The 22,256-nt window shown below is 37.1% G+C and overlaps 1 protein-coding gene across 1 annotated transcript in view; it reads left to right on the top strand.

Annotated features, from left to right (window-relative positions):
• LOC138106449 (D-ribitol-5-phosphate cytidylyltransferase-like) overlaps positions 1-22,256 on the top strand; it is a 111,426-nt gene that overhangs the window by 8,081 nt on the left and 81,089 nt on the right. Inside the window, 1 exon segment of the mRNA XM_069007063.1 lies at positions 17,523-17,672. Coding sequence (XP_068863164.1) covers positions 17,523-17,672 — 150 coding nt within the window.

Below are 22,256 nucleotides of genomic sequence, written 5' to 3'. Positions count from 1 at the left end.
AATGCTAAGTTGTTTTAGAACCTGTGAGCATTGCAAACTGCTGGTAAGTAGGAAGCCTCCAGCTGTAGGTTGGGTATTCTTCTGTTTATCACTGCATCTGAGGACTGGGATTACTCATAGAAACTAAAAAGATTTCTGAGAAAGTAAGTGATATATGAAGGAGAAGCGTTGGTTGAAGTTGTGTTACGCAAGTAGAAGGGTAGGAGAGGCATGCAGCAGCAACAGGAGGAACTGTTAGATAAACTGGCTAAGTCAGAGATGTAAGAAATCACAACTAAGCCACAGGCTTGTTTGCAAAATTTGCTATCTTTAATTTGTTCTTGAATTCTCCATTAATAAGATAGCATAATGCTTCCCTGCTTCAAGGACATGGCTTGAGGTAGAAGTCATTAGTGATAACAGATTTTTTGGGTACTAGAAAACTAGGAAAATGTACCACTGCTTGTCTTTTCCAGAAAATGTGGTGAAAGATAAGCTAATTGACAGGTGGTTCACAATTTTGACAGTGGAATAATGAGTCTGAAGAATGAACCGTGGTGTTTCCTTAGTGCTCCTACACCTTTTTTTGAAAGTTCATAGTGTGGGAGGGCAATATATAGCTTTTTAAAATTTTTATTATGAAAATTGAATTATATCAAGCCTCTCAGAACACTCTGTTGGAAATCTAAATATATCGAGCCTCTTCCTAGTAGGCCTGTAGTTTTGTAGATAGGCTCAATAAGAAATGGCAATAAAATATAAACTCTGCACTATAGTTTTCAGTGATATAGAACATAAGTTTCCAGTCATTAAAACTTAAATTCTGCTTGAATTTTAACAAGGTTTTTGACCTTTCTCATAAAGCACAAAATAGCATTCCAGAATTGATTCTCTGCCAAAGACTTTAAAATAAATCCTCTTTGTAAATCAGTTTTAAATGTGATTCTTTGAGAGTGGTAGAAGAATGGAGGTAATTGTACTGGTTTTGGGTTGAAATGAGAATAACTTTCCGGAATGTGTTTGTGTTGTCTTTGCATGTTAAGGTGTATCATATCTCATTTGAATTTGTGTTTAACTTGTTCACTTTTTTCTTGAAAGTTTTGTGATTTTAATGCAATATTTTCTCCTGGTTTTCTTTTTAAAAGAAAGGTAAGGTATTTTCAGTAAAAAAGTAGGGGGAACCAAGGTAATCTCCATTGACCTTCTCATGTCCGTGTACTCTAGTTCATCTGAACTTCTGACTGGTAAATATTTCCTTACCTAGATCACTGAAGTATCATTTGATCTCAAAAAGGTGATAGTGTACATGTGTAATAGTCTTTTCCACTGTATAACGTTTGTCTGAAATGTGTGTGATATTCCTTTGCTCTGTGGTGGCTTTCTGTGTTGGCTTAGATCCACTGAATTCAGTGAGGCTGGGCCTTCAGAGAGATGTGTGCTCTAAATCTCTAAGAGATGGGTGCTATTGATGCTACCTGGCAAAGTAATGGAATTAAGGAGCATGAGGAGAATTTCATTTTATGTAACAAATTGGAAAACCACCTTCCCAGAGACAGGTGGCTGTCTCCACTTGAGAACTACAGAATTCTGAAAAACTAACTGGAAAGCTAGGACTTTCTCAAAACTCGTATGCATGGTTTTGAATATCAGAAAAAAAAATTGATCAAGAGCAGCTATCATGTTTAGTTCTTCCTATGGTCAAATTCTTTGCATATCTAAAAGGATGTCAGTTCTTCAATCTTTCAGTACAAAAAGTAATTACTTCCTCTTGCGTTATGTAGAAAGGTACAGAACCTGGCAGAAACATCATATTGAATAACTTGTGTTAACAGGGGTAATGCTGTATTGTTATGTCTGCATACCATATGGATAACATAATTATGAGAGGCTTTAATGTTCTTTAAAATGGCAATTGATCAAGTAAGTTGCTGCACTTCTAGCTGCCAATTGTCAGACAAATAAACTGCTTTATTACACTAACTAATCAGTTTGTTATTTGCCTGTGGGAATAAAAATGTGTACCTTAACCAGAACTAATAAATTATGCCTTAAACCCCCTAAACAATTCCTTGATTATGTCAAAATATTACTTTGTAACCAATTAAATTCAGTTTATGTTTTTGCAGTAATTTTGCAGTTAAAATTATATGTTTCTAGAAACAATTTTTTTACAGCTAGTAAAAGCTGGGAAAAGTGGAAGCTTCAGAAGGCATCAGTCCAAAGCCTCTAGCAATATCTCATTGCCAACATTGCATTTTAAACAACATAACTAAAATGAAAAATACTTACATGAAAAAGAAATCAGGAAGGTGGGGGGGGGGGAACTTGTCAGTTCTTCTATTGAAAGTTTACAAAAAGAAGGCACATCCAAAGATTTTTTTCTCTAGTTAACATAAACTAGATTTGAAAGTACAGTCTGTTATGTTGAAAGGACTAAGTCGAAATGGCATTCTTAAAAGCTGGTTTCTGGAAGCTGTCTAACATCATTACTTTATTCTGAGCTTTAGCAAGGACCTGAACAAAGTTTACATGCCAATACAGCTGTACAGTGCTACTCAGTCTCGTGGTCTCCTACTCACAGAGGCAGTCAAAATAATACTCCCAGACAGAAAACACTGTGTGTTGTGTTCAGTCTGTTCCTCTCGTGCTGCCATTATGACTCTTACTGTAGCGGAAGGCTGGAGCAGAAGACACAGATCCCTGTGGATCCTGTTCTTTCACCCACTTATTTTTGCTATCTATGGTTGCTGAGTTACATTAGCAAAACTTGGTGGGTGGCAAACCAAAAGCTACCTGTTTCCCTCCACTGATGGTAAAGGAAGACTTGGGTGGATAAATAGGAAGTTCTGGTGTGGTGTACTTGAATGGGAACAGAATGCTGGCAGGGTTCTGCCCACTCTGACCTTTCTTTGCACTTTTTCTCTTGGAGCAATTATCTTTTTGTTTTGTTATCTCCTCCGGTTTTGCCATGTATAGAATATTTTACACGTGGTCTTTGTCCTCTTTGTTATATTCAAAGACTGATTTTAGCCAGCTGCAAAGGCTGCATCAGTGACAAGACTGTTTTTGATTAATATTTATACACTGGGTCATCTGAAGTTATCCTCTGTGTTCTTAGAAGTTCTGCTTTCATTGTATGCTTGGTGCTTTGGGGAGCTCTCACTGTCCTGTCAGACTCCTGTACAAAAACAGAATCAAGAACTGATGATGTATTACCATTACCATCTCGACATGAATGGAATGAGTTTTGTACTTTAGGAGAGTGACTAATGTCAATGTAAAAATAATTATTAATGAGTTGTAGGGTGTTATTTATCAATTTGAGAATAAAATAATATTTTAGACCTACATCCTCTTAGCCTACTAAGGCACATGGAGGACAGGGAGGGGATTAGCACCATTATGGCTTCACCAAGGGCAAGTCCTGCACACCCAACCTAGAGGCCTTCTATGATGGAGTGACTACATCAGTGGAACAAAGAAGAGCTATGGATATTGCCTCTCTGGTCTTCCCTAAGGCTTTGACAGAGTCATCCAAAATATCCTTATCTCTAAATTGCAGAGAGAAGCATTTTATGGGTGGACAGTTCAGATTGTTCAAATGAGGAATTGGTTGGATGGCTGTGTCTAGAGGGTAATGGTTAACACCTCAGTGTTCAGGTGGAGATCGGTGACAAATGGTGTCCCTCAGGGGTTCATATTGGGACCAATACCCTTTAATACCTTCATCATTGACACAGACACATTGGGATCAGGTGTGCCCTGAGCAAATATATAGATGACGCCAAGGTGAGTGGTGTGGTTGACATGCCAGAGGGGTGATGCTATGCAGAGGGACCTGGACAAGCTCAAGCAGTGGTCTGGTGGTGAGCATTGAGGTTCAGTATGGCCAAGTCCAAGCTCCTGTGGCTCTACTGCGGTAATTCCTAGTATCAATAAAGGCTGGGGGATGAAAGGATTGAGAGGACACTTCAGAAAAGGACTGGGGTGCTTGTGGATGAAAAGCTGGTCACGAGCTGACAGGTATGCACTTTTGGCCAGAAAGCCAACTGTGTTCTGGTCCAGGAGAGGTGTGGTCAGCAGGTCCAGGGAGGTGTTTATGTCCCTCTACTCCACTTTTGTGAGAACCCACCTGAAATATTGCATCCGGCACTGGGGCCCTCAGCACAAGAAAGATGTGACCTGTTGCAGCAGGTGCAGCAGAGGGCCACAAAAATGATCAGATGGATTGAACATCTATGATGAAAGGCTGAGAGAGTTCAGGTTGATTAGCCTGGATAAGAGAGCTCTGGAGAGACCTTATTGTGGCCTCTCAGTAGTTGAAGGGCGCTTATATGAAAGATGGGGACAAACGTTTTAGCAGGCTCTGTTGAAATAGGGCAAGTGGTAATGATTTTAAACTAAAAAAGAGTAGATTCAGACTAGATAGAGATAAATATTTTTTTACAGTGGGGGTGGTGAAACACAGGAAGAGTTCCCAAAGAGATGATGTGTGGGGTATGCCCAGCCACTGCCCTGGAGGCACGTCTGCTGAGATAAGGAAGATTGCTCGATCTCCCAGCAGGATGCCCCCGCGAAGGCAGCTACTCTTCAGTTACGAGAAGAAGACAGACCCAGAATCTTCTGGGAGACCCTATGCAGATCCTTTGTAACCCATTGGCCTTTACCCTCTGACACCCACCCCCTGTATCCCTATAAAGCTAGCCCCCTGCCCCTGCGAGGGCAGAGCGATGCTCGTCCCTGGCGTCCCCTTCACAGGAGTACAGACCAATAAAGCTACCTCGTGCAGAACAGCTACGTGGGCCTCTTGTCTCTCTCCCTGGTCTGGCCTGGAGGTGCCCTGCAGAGCTGAGCTGACAATCACTAAAGAGCTGACAGCTCCTGCATGGGCCCTCCTGCCAGCAGCTGAGGGAAGACACCGGGCCTTAGGAAGACGATCCTCCATGGGACCATCTCTCCGGACTGGTCACAGCTTCCTCAGTCAGAGCTACTGACCCCACACCAGCTGCCGTAATGATGGATGCCCCATCCCTTGAAGCAGTCAAGGTCCAGTTGAACAGGGCTCTGAGCAACATGATCTCACTCAGAGTTTAAGACGTCTCTGCTCATTGCAGCAGGGTTGGACTACATGACCTTTAAAGGTCCCTTGCAACCCAAACTATTCTATGATTCTATGTTATTGTAAAGATCAGAAGCTCCTTAGTAGCCTGAATGTGTGAAGAAATGAAGTGTGGTTTTGCTGTTGTACAAAAACCAGTTATACAATGCATTTTTCCTTTTTAATGGATAACTATCGAAAGCATAGTGATGTTTCCATAGCTTATGGCATTTTTGGTCCCATGGAAATTAAAACCTTCTCAGCCAAGTTGCTAAATGTTTTTCTGTATTGAATGGAGAACTGATGCATTGTTAGTAAATACTTGTAGTCTTAGTCCTAACAAGATGTAATGTTTGACAGTGGGAGGGCATTGGTAAAGGGAGAAACAGCTCTGTCATTTCCCAGTCTCAATTTAAGTGATTTAGATGATTCACTGCATTTATTAGAAAGGATGCAACTCAGCCAACTGAAATACCTAAATCATAGACAGAAACCTGAATTATAATCTCCCTTTTTTTCTTTGCAGCATTTGTATGTTGTACTATCAGAACCAGCCTAGTACTAAAACTAGTATTTTTAAAAGCTTAATCCACCACTTTTTAGCTTCTGAAAGTCTACACACATTAATTTTTACCTTCCTTTTTTTTTTTTAATAGGGTTAGTTTATCCTGAAAATAAATTCTGAGCATAGTTTCCTATATTTAAGTGGTTGTTGCCGTAATTTTTTGTTATGTCTATAAAATGTACCTCCTTCAAATTTAGAGAAATGGCATAGATGGTACTGCTGTTGATTTGAGGCTAGTTAAAATCTATATGCTTCATCTGAGAAAACAATATTATGTTTGGGAAATGAAGCAACCTTAAGCAAAGATGTGCAAAAAAACTCCCTCAGATTTCTCCTTCCTGCAGCAGATCAAAGTTTTAAAGAATAGTTCCTTAAAATAAGGGAAATCTCATCTTGTCCAGCATGCATGAGAAGCTGAATAAAGACCTTGGATCATTCTAGCAACTCTTACATGGCAAGATCTGGAAGAGGTTCTTAGCCATACCTCTGTGACTAAGGGTTAGGCATGTAAATTTTACCCCTTTTCACCAAATATTGCCCTGAAAAGAAAGATTATCTGAGTTTTCAAGCAGAAATGTTCCCAGCTGCATTTTGGCTGAGTTTGTGATCTGAGTGGTTGTGGCAAGGACACCACCAGCCCTGCAGGTTGGGTGAAGCTTCAGAAAGCCAAATTGGCCTGTTTCATATGCTGTAATAGTTTGCTGGACTGGTTCTGTGCTTATCCTCCTGTTTCCAAGAAGTAAGTGGGCTGTGGTACAGATAGAACTAAAACTGCCTTGAGGAGCCTTGGAGCATGTAGGAGAGAATTCATGAGGTATGAAATCCACACATACATGTATTAAAGTCACTATTTGAGTCAAACTGTCATGGTAAGGCGTAATGATCCATTTTACAAGGCCCTTGATAACAGAAGGTATTAGATGAAGCCTGTATAAAGAGGTAACTTGAAATTTTGAATCTAATGGGCTGTAAGGGAAAGAAGCTCAGGTCCAAGGTGAGCTGCAAGGAGAGGCACAAGCAGTTCTGAGAGAAGCAGCTGAGCAAGTTCATAACGCAAAGGCATTTGATAAGCAAGTGCAGAGTTGCTTAGGGCACTGCATGACCACAAACTCCAGTGCCTGTGGGTTTGGTTGCTCAGGACTGTATGTGTGGGAAAGAGTTATTAATTAAACATTGCAGTTTTGCATTTGGTTGATTAAATTGTGCAAGAGTCTTCCTACAACACATAGAGATTTTTTTTTCTTCTTTATAAAATGATGCAAATCATGTGTTTAATGACAGGCAGTGGATCAGTAGCCTTCACATCATGAGGTTGATTTTGTAATGATGCACACTGTCTGGAGATAAAATATTCTTCTTAAAGTATAAACTTCTTAAAAACAATTTTCACTCCTGTGGCAGTTATGTCAAGATTTCTGCTCCATTGAATACAAGTGCTAACTCATCCTTCTATTGATTTACTGTAATATGCAAAATCCTTTGTGGCAGAGTGCATGATCACTGATAGCTTTTTGCAATGTAAATCAGTATGTGGGGTATGAAAGATGTCTTGCTGCCTGTAAGCTGTGCTTCATTACTTGTTCATGCAAGGGGAGACTATGCAGTCAAAGTAAAATAAACAGTCTTGTTAATTTTAGTGGCAAAAATTATTGGTTTTGTGTTTCATTAATTTTAGAGCAAATGTTTTGTTTAAATTTTGCTACCTAGATTTGCAGTATGAGTTAGAACAAGAAAGTGCTGGTATCTCATCTTAGTGTCAGTTATTTTGAGTGACTGCCAAAATGTAAAGCTGTAAGTATGCTTTGAAATGCTTCAAAAAGTATTGAAAACTGATGATGGGATACTGGCCACGTGATTTGCTTTGCAATGTTTGAATTGCTTAGACTGAATTACGCATCTTATAGAATCCATCATAATTGTGTATAATGTACAATTATTGCTGACAACTGAAAAGAATAAATAGGTCATAAGAAAGTCTTGAAGCTCTGCACCAGCGTGTGCTGCTCTTACGTGTGGGATGCCATGTGTGGTCTGCATCATATACTTAATATGGATCTTCAGTACCATTATACAGACTCTATATCACAAACTTTAAAATATTTTTTAAAAACCTGTCTAGAGGAAAACAAAACCTTATTAAATGAGAGGATGTTGTTAAACATTACCAGTTATTGCATTGTGACAAAAAAATAGTTAAATAGGTTGACTAAGATAGTAAGACCTTTTTTGGCTAATAATATGACAAAATTTATTTTATGTAATGTTCTGTACTATTGTGTCTATGAAAAACACTGACTTCCTTCACCATTCTTGAATTCTCACAAGGAATGCACAGATAAAGAATGCAGTAGAAGAAATGCTATATAATTTGTATGACGCATTAAATATATATATACTGGTTTAATCCTGCTAACTTTCATAATTTTATGCTTTATTGTTTCAAAAATTTATGTCATTAATTCATGATACAAGGACAATGTAAATGACATTCTTACGACTTACTTTCAGTCTGCTTTTTAAAAAAAAAATCCAATTTTATTATGAAATCAAATGTTCACATAAATGTTGTGTCATTGTTTGTAGTACCACTCTTTTTCTTAGTGCTTATGTACTTGGCTTTGCTTCTTTTCCACTTATGCTATGTTTTTGAGCTAGTTTTCAGTGCTGTGTGTTGAAAAATTGCAGCCTGTGATACACCTAGTTCTGCTTCCTTCCTCTACTTTAAACATATATATATATTCAGTTATGTATTCCTATTGTTCTCTCTTTTTGAGGGAGATCTTTTCTATTTTCTCTGAGAAATCTTAGTTGTTCCACAGAATAACATTTAGAATTTAGCATGTGGTTGATAATACCAAAACAATATTTACTGATGCTTAGAAGTAAATATTTTAACTATGAAAGAACGGAAATTATGTAAAGTAAAAAAGAACATGTGCACTCTTAATTTTTGAGCAACAGTTTCTGTTATCTTCCTTATTTTGCTCTAGCTGATTGGGGCTCTGACATGTATTGATGTACATGTGCTATACCCAGTTACTCAGATAGTATGCTCTGATAAAAGTGACCTCATTAGAAGAAATGTTTTCTTTTTCTTAAACAGTGTCATAAATATACATTACATTTGTTTAAGGCATCCTATGTCTTTGAAGTCATTTCAATGTACAACACAGTGTCAGCTCATTAACATTGGATCAAAGTGTATATTAAATTTCTGATTAAACATCCCCTCTCTTTCAGCTAGGAATAAACACAATTATAACTTCTTCCTTCCTGGTGTTGGTTTAAGATTAACATGTGCCCAATTTTAGTGAGTTTGACTGTTGCTTCTAGCCAGCTGGGTAAACAGACTTTAAGGAAATTAGGTGAAGTTTAGCATACAAGCCTTTTTTTCATAGTGTTCAAAACTCCTTACATGTGTTCTAATTAACCTTCTTTTTGTCTAGTTGATGATTAGGTTTAATATCTGTGTAAGACTAGGCTTGTTTAACATTTCAACCAGTTCTGTCCTTGGGCAGTTAAAAGCTGCCAGTGCAAATGTGTGAAGATAGCTGAAATTGCGCTGGCTGGTGATACTGCCTACATAAAAGAAATTTTAGTGCTCACTAATGAGAATCAAACATGCTGTACCCATAAAGATTATGAATTTTGGGGTTTTTTTCCCCACAAAATTCAAAATAAGACAATTTAGAATTACTCTTTTTGTTAAAGAATTTAACAGAAGATACCCTTGCAGAAGAAGGTAGTCCTTTTTCGTCAGCCTTAATTTCTAATGGATACACAACCCAGGTTGCAGACTGTGCTTGTTTGTCAGTAGAAGGAATAAGTAGAAGGAATCCTGATCCCACCACAGCACAGTCACATAAGTTATGTATCTGCTACATGGGTGAGTGTGGGTGTGGGTGTGAGTGTGGGTGAAAGTATGTGATGCCCTGGACTCAAATTTGTGTTTCTGCATGCTAATGACAGTACCTCTACCTTTATTGTGGTGCGCTGTTCTTTACTGAGTCATCTTGCTTGTCCTATAGTCCTGACTGACTAGTTGCAGTATCTGGTCCTTCAAGAGAAGTGTACAGCTGGTTTGGGGGGGTCTTTTGGACATGACATTTACAGAATGAGTTATGGGGGCAGACTGTGACAGGTTTGAGTTGAAACCATGCAACCAAGCTGCTGCCTTGCCATGCTATCCAGAAAGTAGGTGGGTTCTGGGTCCAGAATGAGGTTATGAACTCTGAGGACTGTGTCCAGGCTTGTATTAGTTTAGTTTGGAAGCTTGGCTAGTTTGGGCTTGAACAAGTGTTCACACCTAAGTTTAGAAAACTTTGCTTGCGTAGTTGAATTGTTGTTTTCAACTGCTCTTCTGTACAGGAGTGGTGGCTTATGGTTTGTGTCATGACTTTGTTTCTGCCTCCCTCTTGTCTGTTGAAATAGAGTTGTTTTGCTAGGATTTCTGTAGATTGGAGGAGGAAATACTCTAAATCTTCCATCTCTGCTCTGGAATCATAAAACTCATAGATCAAAACTTTTGGTTATAGAAAAAAAAATGTATCCCTAGATAAGAGCTGGATACAAAATACAGAAAATGAAAAGCAAAAAAAAAAAAAAAAAAGAAACAAGAAGATAAGGTTAAGATATGGTATTTTAATGCTATACCTTAAATGTGCATTAGAAGTAATTCTCTAATTGCTTTATTTTACAAAAATGGTTATATGCCTTTGTTTTATTAGATATAGAAGAAATTTAGAAGAACTTCCTCTTAAATATGTGAAATATTTTAATCTTATAATTAAGTTTTTGAATTTTTCCTTTGAAGGTTCTGTTTGATAAATTTGAAATAGGAAATCTTTCAGTAGAGACTACTCTTCTAACTTAAATGATAATTACTGAGTGTGGCTGAAGTATGTTGATTACTGTAGATACAATTAGTTTGAATGCAGATGTCTGAATAGAAATGCAAGTTTCTACCTGTTTCATGAATCAGAGGTACTGTGTTTATTTCTGTATTTTTTTTCATACTGTAGATGGCTGTGAGTGCCCTTCCTGGAAAGTAGTTTGATCTGTGTAAAAGAATACTTTCCCTGTAGTAACATGTGGAAACAGTTTGATGGAATAAAATGAGAAGAAATTAATCATAGTTATTCTGAGCTGCTTCTGCTGGTTCACAGCCAGACCTAATTTAGACTGAAATGCTTATGAGATGGTAGTGTTTGGAAACATATAAATAATCTTTCACCCAACAAAAACCATTCCAGGACATATTTGTAAACTGTTAGATACCTAGCATGTCTAGATTACCATTGATTGTTATTGTTATGTAGTTCACCAGTGTCCTAATGCAATCCTTGTCTTCATGGAAAAGCAAGATAAAATTGCTTGTATGTTTACCAAGTTCACAATTATAAAACTGGCTCTAATGGAGTTCCAAGATGGATATAGTTGTCCTACTAAGTGTGACAAGCCCCACCATCTCCATCATACAGTTTCAAAGAAGTTAGCTGCTTTGAAATTATGAAAATGTATTTCTAATGTACTTCTATTTTCAGTGTATATATGCAAGCCAAGTTTATTTTTTCTAAAGCAGGGTGGCTAAATTATTTGTGAGCCTTGCTCCAGTTCTATTTTGCTTGTCAGAGGTGAAAACAACTCTGAATAAAGAATTAAAATTTATGAATACAAATATTGAGAAAACACGTAAGGGCTTAAGAGTAGGAACATTCTTTTAAGCTTAGCACTCATAGGCTTGCTTTTCTATGTCTCATATCAGGCCTATTCCTAAGTAATATTAAAACATTGAATTGTTAGTTGGGATGATTAAAATATAAAATAAAGAAAACATAAAATATACACTTTCTTAATGCTACTAGAGGCTGGGAAGATAGCATAGGGAAAATTAATTTCATGGCAGACAGAGGCTATGAATGGAGACAGAAAGTATTGTTGGTGTAATTAAAAAGTAGAAAAGAAGTCGTGTTAGAGAGGTGGAAGGCTTTGCCTGTTTATGACTAGACTCTCTACAGTTTTAAGCTGTCATTCCCACTCACTTGAAGTTGAGGGTTCCAGACTGGCTGTGTGAGTGGACTTTGTGGGTCTGCATTAGTACTTGGGGCTTACTGTGAACAAGGGCATGCCAAAGACAGCATACTTTTTTTAGTATGCCAGCCTGGAGGATCTGTGGTTGTCTGAGTTTGTTACCACACTGTTCTAAAACAAAAGGAATTGTAGTTCTGACATTTTTTGTAAGGATTTTGTGCCACTACAACTTTTTTTTCTTCCTAGTCCATGTCATTCAACTTGTTGAGCTTTGCAGCTATTTAGCATTGTTCTGTTTCAACTCTGGCTGCCCAAAAAGACCAAATCAGCAATGCAGTTGTGTTGGTTTTCATGCTCTTTTGGAGCTTTTGGGTCTTTGATAACTTGTTCTTGGTGTGTTGTGATGTAAGTGGGGTGTGTTTGTCCCAGGTGAATATTGCACTGTGCTTTGGATATCTGTAAGCTGGATAATTTGTTTCTTGTGATAAAAGCTCCATCTCACTGCCTAATCCTTATGATAATTTTAATGGGTTCTGTTTGCATTTTATTACCTAATATTACCTTATTATAAATAAAAATGAGTATTTAAAACGTTTATGAATATTCAGTAACAGAAAGCTACACTGCATTATGTTAGCCAAGTTGTTATGTTGTGTGGCGGCTTCTGTGATCTAAAAATTCATATTTCATTTTGTAATAAAAAGTGTCATTAATACTTTTTGGATCCAACATTCATTGAACTGACTATGTTGTCTGATCGTTAAGCACACCCTGGTTACAGATTCACTGGATACATACATCTAAACAATTTCTTGTTAGAATGGAAGTATGATAAACTGAGAACAATATGTTACTGTTTAGTGAAAAGGTGGGTTAGTACACCTTGTATCCATTGAAAATACCCTGTTATACTGACCTTCATCATGCACTTCATTCTCTACCTTTTTTTCAATCACCATTGAATCTTTAATTCTTGAATGCATGTTGTGGTCTAGGCAGTTATGCAAAAAAGAGGAGCACAAAACTGAGAACTTTTTGCAAATGTTTTTGATTTGTGCGGTCTAAAATGGGTCATAAAAGACACCTGTTGTTTATAAAAGCATCTGGAAGCAGGTTCAGTTTCACCAGATCGATGGATGAGCTTACTTCTGAGTGACAGGAGTCTGTCACTTCCCCTGAAGTTGATAGAATTCTCTATTCTTAGGACATTTTAGCATTGTTTTAAGGAAGTAATAGATTAGGAGGATGTTTTTTCTTCCAATGTGTTCCAATACAAAAGAAAAATAACCCGTTAGTGGTATTTATTTCAATGTCTGTTAGGCTATAAAAGAGTATTTTAAGAGCTTGTCCACTCATATTTGAATACTTTAACTGGTTTATTTAAAAACATATGCAAAAATGGGGGAAAGAAATGCGTTTCCTGGACATGCCAAAGCTAGTGCAAAGTAGAGTGGCTTGAAGGCTGTAAAGTGAACATTTAAAGAATTTCAGTTTAACTCTCTGTTAAGTATTCACATTGAAGAAGGGTGTATGATGCATTATCTATGATTTTGAAACCTCCTTGAGGTCTGACTCAAAACTATTAGAAATCAGAAGATAAGTACTCTGAGTAGAGAAATGTCAGGCTAAGACCCAGGCACTTGCTTTAGACTCACAGGATTTGTATTTTGTGCTATGGTAATTCAAAGTACAAAAAAGATTTTACAGTGACATTAGCAAGTACTTCTAATTTTAAATGAGGACACGTTTTCTTTGTTTTATTCATTTTTAAGTTCATGTCTGAACCTTGCGTGAGAGCTGGGCCAAATACTTGTGCATTCCTGACATAAAGAGCAAGTCAATGCCTCTCAAATTAGAACAAATCAAATTCAAATACCTGAGACTCAGTATATACTCTCTTTTAGTAATATGGAAATAATTTTTTGTTACCAATTTATAACCACAAAAACCAACATGGAAATTCCTTGCAAAAATTAAAATGCTTTTTGTTGTAACTGAATAGATGTGGACTAGCTGAGTGATTGTGTTCTTCACTTACACCCCACAATTATCAGGGACAGAACTCCCATTAACTACAATACTGCGTTATTGTATTATTGTCCCTTCTGTGCCCTAATATTTAAGTTTCTGAACTAAAAAATGTAGTCTGTCGCCCTGTCTTAAATTCCTAAATTTTCCATTCAGTTCATTGCAAGGCTGCTAGCTGGAATTCAGAAAGGCTTTGTGCTTTTCAGAGTTGGGGGGAGGCTTGTGCTAACCAGAAGGAAGTACTGCAGAATGAGCCATACTTCTTAAAAGTCTGCCCCTCTTTGGCCTGCATATAAGACAAAACTCACAGCTCAATTCTTTTGATTTTACATGCCCAATATTATGCTTAGACCATGAATGAAGATACAATGAGCCAGTTTTGGAAGCAGAAGCACATGTGGTGAGGTCTGTGTGAGCCAGTGTGGGTTTGGCAGCTCTGTTGGCTTATACCAGCTCAGGGATGTTGCCAGCAGTACTGCAGATGCAAGGTTTCCTGTGTTTGGGATGCAGCTCTCTTGTGCTGTAAGAAGATAGTGCAGGGCCACAGGCCAGTATTTTCCCTTGCTTGGTCCCAATTTCACCCAGTCTGAAAGTGGCCTTAGGAACTAGTGTAGTTCATGTGTCACTGGGGTGGTAAATGCAGTCCTGTTTTGGGTCACATCATCTGGTTGAGGGAGCCTGTGTGTGTTTGTGAGACAGGGAAAGGTCCTGTGGAAAGGTGAGCCAGTAGTGAGCAAAACAGACAATCAGTTTCTGGATCTTGTCTCAGGATTTTAAGGTATTAATACTGCTGCACCTTAGCAAGTATGCTCGAGCTCAGCTTTTGGGGCTTTTGGGCTGCAGCTCCTTATCATATGAAGGTTTTCTGAGCAGCTGAAATTTCTTGGCTTTACTAAGTACCAGAGCTCTCTGTTCTGCTTTCAGTCATGGACTGGGTTGTTCTGTTCTGTAATAAAAGCTGGGGGTTTCTTTTTAAATCAGATGACTGCTTATTATCCTGTTTCTAAATACACAGAATTTCTCTCCTTTGCATGATCAAAAGTCAGGCATAAATCTTATTCTTTGTATTAAATTTCATGTTTTCAATCAGTGTCAGGTATAGTTTGAGTGGACCTGCTGCAGAAAAAAATCTTCCTGTGCCCAATTTGTAATTTCTTATTGAAGTGGTGGGAAGAAAGAGGAAAATCTCAGCCTGCCACGCTGGACTCAGTTATGGGGTATTGTAAAAGAAAACTGTAGTTGTTTGAAAAATGCACTTGTTAAATGTTAAGTGCCGTGAAGCTTTCAATTACTTGAGAAGTTAATTGCAGAGTTTAAAAAAATGTTGCATTTGGATTTAGTAGAAATTAGGTCTTTCTGAATTGTTTGGAAGAGCTAGGCCTCAGCAGAGCAGGAGTTGTGGTTCAGTATTGTCACAAAGATACCAATACAGATATTCATAATTTTTTATTGTGCAATTAACCAGATGGCAAGAAAACAATGTGTTTCAGAGTTCTTTTAAGAACATAATTCTGAGTATTCAATTTTATTTAGAATTGCAGTTTGGTTTTTTGTTCCTCAGAGTGCATGTTTCACTTGTGAGATTTGGTTACGCAAGTCACATTGTATTCTTCCAGCCGGTTTTATGCTGAAAATGTAACATGACAGGATTGTTAAAAACGGTAATAAAATATTGGATCAGCCTAAGGAATCCTCTTTGGCTAAATGGCTTTCTGGAATGGTAACTGTTCCAGAAAAAAAAATTCAAATATATAGCTAATTACAGAAAAACTGTGGGTAGCATGCTGCTCTCTCTCTTTTCCCATGACCTTCTAATTTTATAATTTTGTGTGTGTATGACCAATTAAAATATGATGGCAGAGCAAAATAACATAGTCCAAATGCCCAGCAGCTGGGATATAGATGTAATAATGCATGTCCTTGAATCACAAGAAATAGAGGGAGGACAAATTACAGATAATTTAGTCTCTCTACTTCTGCTATGCACAGCTTTTGCTCTAAGTACGTCCGTTAAATTTACACCTCATTTAATACCCTGACATATTATTAAAATTGTAGTGATGTTTAGTTTTCTCAGTTTGTCTTTTCTATTACAGAAATAAAATTGATCCTGTCTAGGACAGAAAGGTGGCCTAGATGACCTCTTGTGGTTCTTTACAGACAGTTATTATGTGATTTCACAATTTTTACTGGTCTTTCTGTACCACATTTTGCCTTTGGATAATAGTGTTTTGCTCCATGTAGTTTTTATATAGGTATCTCTTCCCATGTATTAGAAAGAAAAAGTGCTTTTCAGATTTTGAGAAAGTAGTTCAGATATATCTCTTGTCACATGAATCTTTTGTATCTTTTCACTTCCTTCACCCTGCCCTGGTTGCTCATGCATATCAGAACTCTTTGGGCATGAGAAATTGGTTCACATCTCTGTATTCATTCTGTAAAAGAATGAACTAAGTAGTTTACTAAACTGTAGTTTAGAGCTCATAAAGTGCTCAACACGCGGACTGCGTTACTCTTTGTTTAATTGTTTAGTAGTGTAAAAGGGGGAGAGAAGAGAACTTGTTCTTTCTCTTTCTGAGGTCAGAAATCTTCTGAGAATGGACAGGACTCATATTAGGGCAGGATTTGCCAACAGAGATAAGTAATATCAATAACAGCAGTGCTGATATGTGATAAGGGACTTTTTTTTTCTGTGTCAAAATTCACTAAACCTCAGAAAATCTGTGACTTCAGTGAAAAGTGTCAGAATTCACCACTGGGAATGATTTTCTAGGTATACTGATTTAAGATGTTGGATAATTCCACATGTTTTGAAGAAGCATCAATTATTCTTTTTTTATTATTCTTAAAAATTGATAATAAGCAGTATAGTGTGAAGATGCTGTTCTCAGTGGTTAGCATTGATGAGGAGCATGCTTTTTGCCCTGTGACTTCGTAAGCAGTGTTCTGCCATTACATTCTTCATATTGTATGAACCACTCTTGTCCCAGTTTTTTTGAGCTACATCCAAAGCATGTGAGCATTTGATAAGTCACTGATGTAGTGTGAGTAACTTTCTGGTATCAAAATGCCTAAATCCACATAGGAGAGTTCTGTTTCAGAGATGCCGCAGATCTTTAATACTATATATTGATGAAAAAATCAAAGGTATGTGTTTAATTGGTTTCAAATCTAAGCAAAACTGAAACTGAAATATAAGCATTTAAATATCTGTTCAGCAGCACAGTGCTGCTGGTTATTGAGTGCTTTCAGATGTATATGCTGTGTTCCCTCTGATTTCACTGGTAAATGTGATTACTTGGCATTTCACAGGGTGAATTCAACACAGAGGAACAAGCTCAATTTTTTTAAACTTTTCTTGTAGTATGGTTCTGATCAGTTTAGATCTATTTAGATCAAGTTGAGATCTGTGAAAGCAATAGGTGTTGTGGATTGTCAAGGCTTCTCAGGTTTGTCTGCTGCTGTTTGCTATCACAATAGGCCTAGAACTGTCCTCACTGAAGCTGCCTACTATGTATACAGAAGAAAGTCTGAAGAATGAACATCTCAGATCTGTGCATGTATTTGCAGTAGATGTTTATGAGGGGCTTAAGATTTCTTTTTTTTTTGGTAAGGTGTCCCTCAGTGTGTACTTACATAGTCTTCCATGCTCCATTAATCTTGAAAGTCTCATACAGACTAAGTAGTATGACTTATATATTTTAAGATACAGGAAAGATAAAGAAGGGATAAAAATAAATTTCAAGCTTTTTTTGACTAAAGCTATGTGATATAAATTAATATTAATAACACTGAGGTCTCGTGTTGTGTTTTCTTTCACAGGCAGCTGGAGCAATCCGTCCTTTAGTTTCTACTGTTATTGCCTCTGCTGCTGATGGCTGCTTAGACCACTCACTGGAACGTGCCAGGTACAGAGCGAGTGAAATGCCTCAGGCTTTCTTGTTTGATACAATCTATGAAGCATACCAACAGGTAAGACATTAAGACTTTCTAAGACCTTTTTTCCATTTACTCCAATTAAAAAGAAAAAAAGGTAACTTTATTTCTCTTCTTTCAAGAACAGAGCTTCAGCATCTCTTTCCGATCACATCAAACTGTATGCATCTTCTGAGTCTTTTAACAAAATCCTTATCATTCTAATGTGTTCAAATTTATGATTAGTTAACTGTCAAATACAAGAGGGGTTGATAGCTGGAAAGACAGTTTTCTTTAATTTTTATTGTACATTAAATGTATTACTTAAATGAGTGGGTTTATATGTTTAAGTTAGGTGTCTATATAAAATATGTATTGTTGACTGAGTATCAAAGGGTTTTGGATGCACAGTGTAATAATGACATTTTATAGTAATTTAGTGGGATACAGGCTGTTCTAAAATACTGAGATAATATAACTTGCTACATCTAGGTAAATGTTTATTTTGTTTCTTTTTGCATGTGTATTATACATACTTTGATTAGTGGCTGAAAATAATATTTACTTAGTCTCTGTTGTAGTTCTTCATTTTTTCCTAATATATTGCTTCAACATTAACTTTATTAAAGAGAATTAAAGTTATGGGTAGTGTATTAAACCCTGACTCTTTTGCCTTTATTTGCCCTGAAGACTGCTTTAATTTGCCTCACCCTGCATTCACAGTTTACTGGAAACATTCCAGCCTTTCGTCTCGACATTCTACTTCCTTTTCATTCATCACCTTGTGGAAATTGCCTGTCCTCCAGGTATCTTCCAGACTGACTGGAAACAGAGCATTTCTTTTGTCACTTGGAAGGAATTATTTTTCATGTTAATGCTGGCAGTCATACTTCCCATCAGTCTTTCAATTCTAAACAAGCCCAAGTTTCTGATACTCACTTTCAGAGAGTACAAAGCTTAGAAGTCACTAACAACAGAAAAATGTGAGGACAGGCAATGAAGAAGCTGTTACTTAATTGTTCAGTAATTGTTTTCCTTAGAAATGTTGGCACAAATTCCATGTCATACCCTTTATGCTTGATACTTGAAGCTATTAGATGCTGAAGATGAAGGACTATTTGAAATAAAGAGCTGCTTAAGTGCTTGGACTGGCTTCAACCTTTTTGCTTCTGATAGGAAGCAGGGAGGTATTCTTAGTATATGACACACAGCTGATACTTTGGAGATTCTACCTGGAATGTAGTGGGTATACTCATAAGAAGTGCAGCCTTTGTGTGCATAAGAACACATCTCAAGAGACAACTGCTACTGTTGGTCATACAACTCTTTCTTGATGTGTGTATCTTTTGGGAAATTGCATGTTTATGTGCTGTTTCTTGAAACCACCTTCCCTCCCCACCCCCCAAACAACCCAGTACTTTTTCTACCGTGTTTGCTCATGATTTGCAAATACAGTAGAGCTGGCAGATACATTAAAAGCTCTTGCCCTAAATGCCTCACTCAAAAGACAACTATATTTGCAGTTCCTATGCTCCTCTGAATAGTTTTTTTCTCACATATGCATTCCATCAGTCTTCTTTTTTGTATCCCTGCTCTTTCAAGAACAAGCCACCAAAGTTGTTAGAAGCAACCAAGGCCATGGTTTCTTGTCCCCAGTTCCCTTAGCTTTGGCTAAATTCTGGCCATTTAAATGCTCTGTGCTTTGGCCCCTTGGGAAGTATAACACTCTGCTAAAATCTCTCAACTCATATTGTTTCCTAATTATTTATGTTTCAATGGTGTCTAGCTGTCCAAGTCAAGGATTAAGACCTTATTGTTCTGGGAACTGTACAAACAAATAAAAAAAGACAGATAATCGTTGTCCTGAAAAACCTAGTCAAGCTACTGTAGGACAGATTTTTGTAGGAATGGATGCAGCTTATGATGCTTCCTAAATATTAACATATCCCTAATCAATTCCCACAACCTGATGAAGGTAAGTATCATTGTACAGATGAACAAAGAAGAGAAAATAATTTTGTTACTCATGTTGCAAGTCATTCACAAAGCTGGGAATGATATTAATTTTGGCTGACTCCACATGGGATCATGATCCTATGCCTGTGTATTTTATACAGTTGTGACCTTTATGCAACAACAGTGTGGAGAAAAACAACAGTCAAACATGCATTCCTTGGAAAGAAACTGTCCATCTGAATTAGTGCTTTGAGTAACACAGGCTTTTCAGTTACACTGTGGGTAAGGTGCAATACTGCTTTTAAACTCCATCTCTATTTAAATGCACCATCTGATGTGATAGGTCTAGAGTGTTTACTTCCAGATGTGTTCGTGAATGTAAGATCTCTAAATATATTGACCACAAACTTGCAAAATTCTGGGGTTTTCCTTGGGATTTTAGGTAAAAGGACATATAAATTTGTTAAGGGGATAAATGTTATGTTGCAGCACTACTCTTAGTTCTAGTATGTCCTAATTTGTGAGTTCTTAGTAATGAACCACGGTAAATATTAGTAATGAACAAGTTAAAAATTTTAAAATCAAAAATGCAAATCTCTAATAACTAGTAAAACCTCTGGAACCTCTGTTGTTAAAAAATGACAGAATCCATGATTTACTTCAATTCTAAACTACCTGGGATAAAATCAGCCAGTTGAATTTTTTTATTATTATTTTTATTTTGTTATGTTAATAACAAATTCCTGATCTTTGAAAATACATATTTCTTTTCTATCCTTATAAATCCCACAGAAATTCGGGAAAGTTTAAGTGTTAATTGAAAATCCACCCTTTCCAAAGATAGCAAATAAGGGATAGACTTCTTAGACCAGACTTGTTCATTTTTGCTTAAGGTAGTTTCATGTTTCTTTTCTGCTTCTTAATTTAAATAGGAACAAATGTGAAGTATGATCCTGCAAGCCTGGGAAGAGGTGGGTGGGGGAAAGACTTCACTTTCCAGAAGTCAAGTGTTCCCTGGAGCATACCTTTTAAAAGAATTAGAGTATCAGGAAGTCAGGTAGACTACCATTTTCCTTTAATCAGAGTAGGCTGAGACTGATTTCTGTAATACTTGTTTTTGACATACTGTGAAATGTGCAAAGATCTCAAAGTTTTTTGTCTTTAACACAAAGCATCTTGTTGTGTCATATCATGTGTTTGTACAAAGTAACACAACCACAATATATAAAGGCTGAAATACCCAAACTTAACAAAGCATTGAACGCTTGAAATGTTTCTGCTAAAGCAAGAAAGGTAGCAGGAACATTTAAAAAGCTTTGCCTTTCATGATCTGGAAGAGAAGCAACCAAAAATGGAAGCAGAAGAGGAGTGGTAGGTAGAAGATTGTGACCAGGTTCTATGTCAGATATGTAAACAAACAGCCCTGGGAAGACGATACGATGGTTAAGGAGTTGTCAGCATGAATTCAGGGAATTCTAGAGAGTTGCTCACCAATGCCACCAGTCCAGGGAAGCCGAGAACCTTGTGAAAGGAATAGCTACAAACAGCTGAAAAAAGAGCAGGACATGTTAGAATGCTATTCTTTAGGAATCCTTCATATGTGGGTGGCAAGGCAAAGTCTGATCACTAATTCAAAATTGAGGGATAGCTTTATAAGAATCTTACTAAAAAAAAAAAAAAAGTGATACACTTTTGGGTTTTTTTTCTGCTTGCTGATCATTTATACATTATCTTAAAATTTTCCTCAAGATCTGCTGTACCTGTGGAAATTTACTGCAAGAGTGACACACTTTTTTTTGGGGGGGGGAGAGGGGGGGGTGTTTGTATTGCATATATAGTTAATCATCTGTTGATAATAGAGTTTTTGCAGATTATAGAAGTTTATATTTAGCTAATCAGAACAATGGAGCTGAGCTAAAAAAAAAATAGAAATAGGAAGCAGGAATACTCATCGAAGGAGAATAAACTTAAGCATGTTTAGAGACATTTCTCTGATTCATGTCTATAACCTCCTTACAGATATCCACACAGATCAGCTGATACTAGGATTCTTTCTAATCTGTGTAGAAAATATGTAGAGATTAGTTCTTTTTGAGACTACACTAAATTACAGCATCTGTTCATAGCCAACATTAACCACTCTTTGAATATTAAGCAATTACATTTACTTATGGGCCATTACAGCATCTGCCTGCATAGGAGAGAATGACTATATATAAACATAGTAATGACAAGATACAAAACAATAGTGTGTCAGAGAGAATCATGCACATACTTTGATGCTGAATTCTGGGAGGCAGATGTTCTTCCACTCCCCCAAAAAATCATTACAAGATGTCCACAGTTTGGGTTGAGATAGGGAGAAGAGATAGTCTGCAAACTGTCCAACCTGGTCATTAATAGAAGAAAAGAAAATCCTAAAACGGTTCTCCTCTAACAAACCCCTGCAAATGTTCAGGGAAGATTTTGCCAGAGTAAGAAAGGAAGTTGGCTATTGTTAGGGCCACTGTAAAAGTATTTGCTCAAAGTATTGTCTTTTCTGTATGTAAATAATAGGGAGTGTATTCCATGTGGATTTTGTAAACTTCTAAAGTACGTTTTGAAAGGGCACAACATTACTGGGATTCTTCTTCAAACATGTGTGAAGCATTTTAGTATCCTCTGTAGCAGGGAAGCGGAGTCAGC

The sequence above is a fragment of the Aphelocoma coerulescens genome, chromosome 2, assembly GCF_041296385.1.
Source record: "Aphelocoma coerulescens isolate FSJ_1873_10779 chromosome 2, UR_Acoe_1.0, whole genome shotgun sequence".
NCBI classification, from domain to species: Eukaryota; Metazoa; Chordata; class Aves; order Passeriformes; family Corvidae; genus Aphelocoma; species Aphelocoma coerulescens.
Note: the sequence above shows the minus strand (reverse complement) of the source record. Positions and strands in the feature narration are given on the sequence as shown.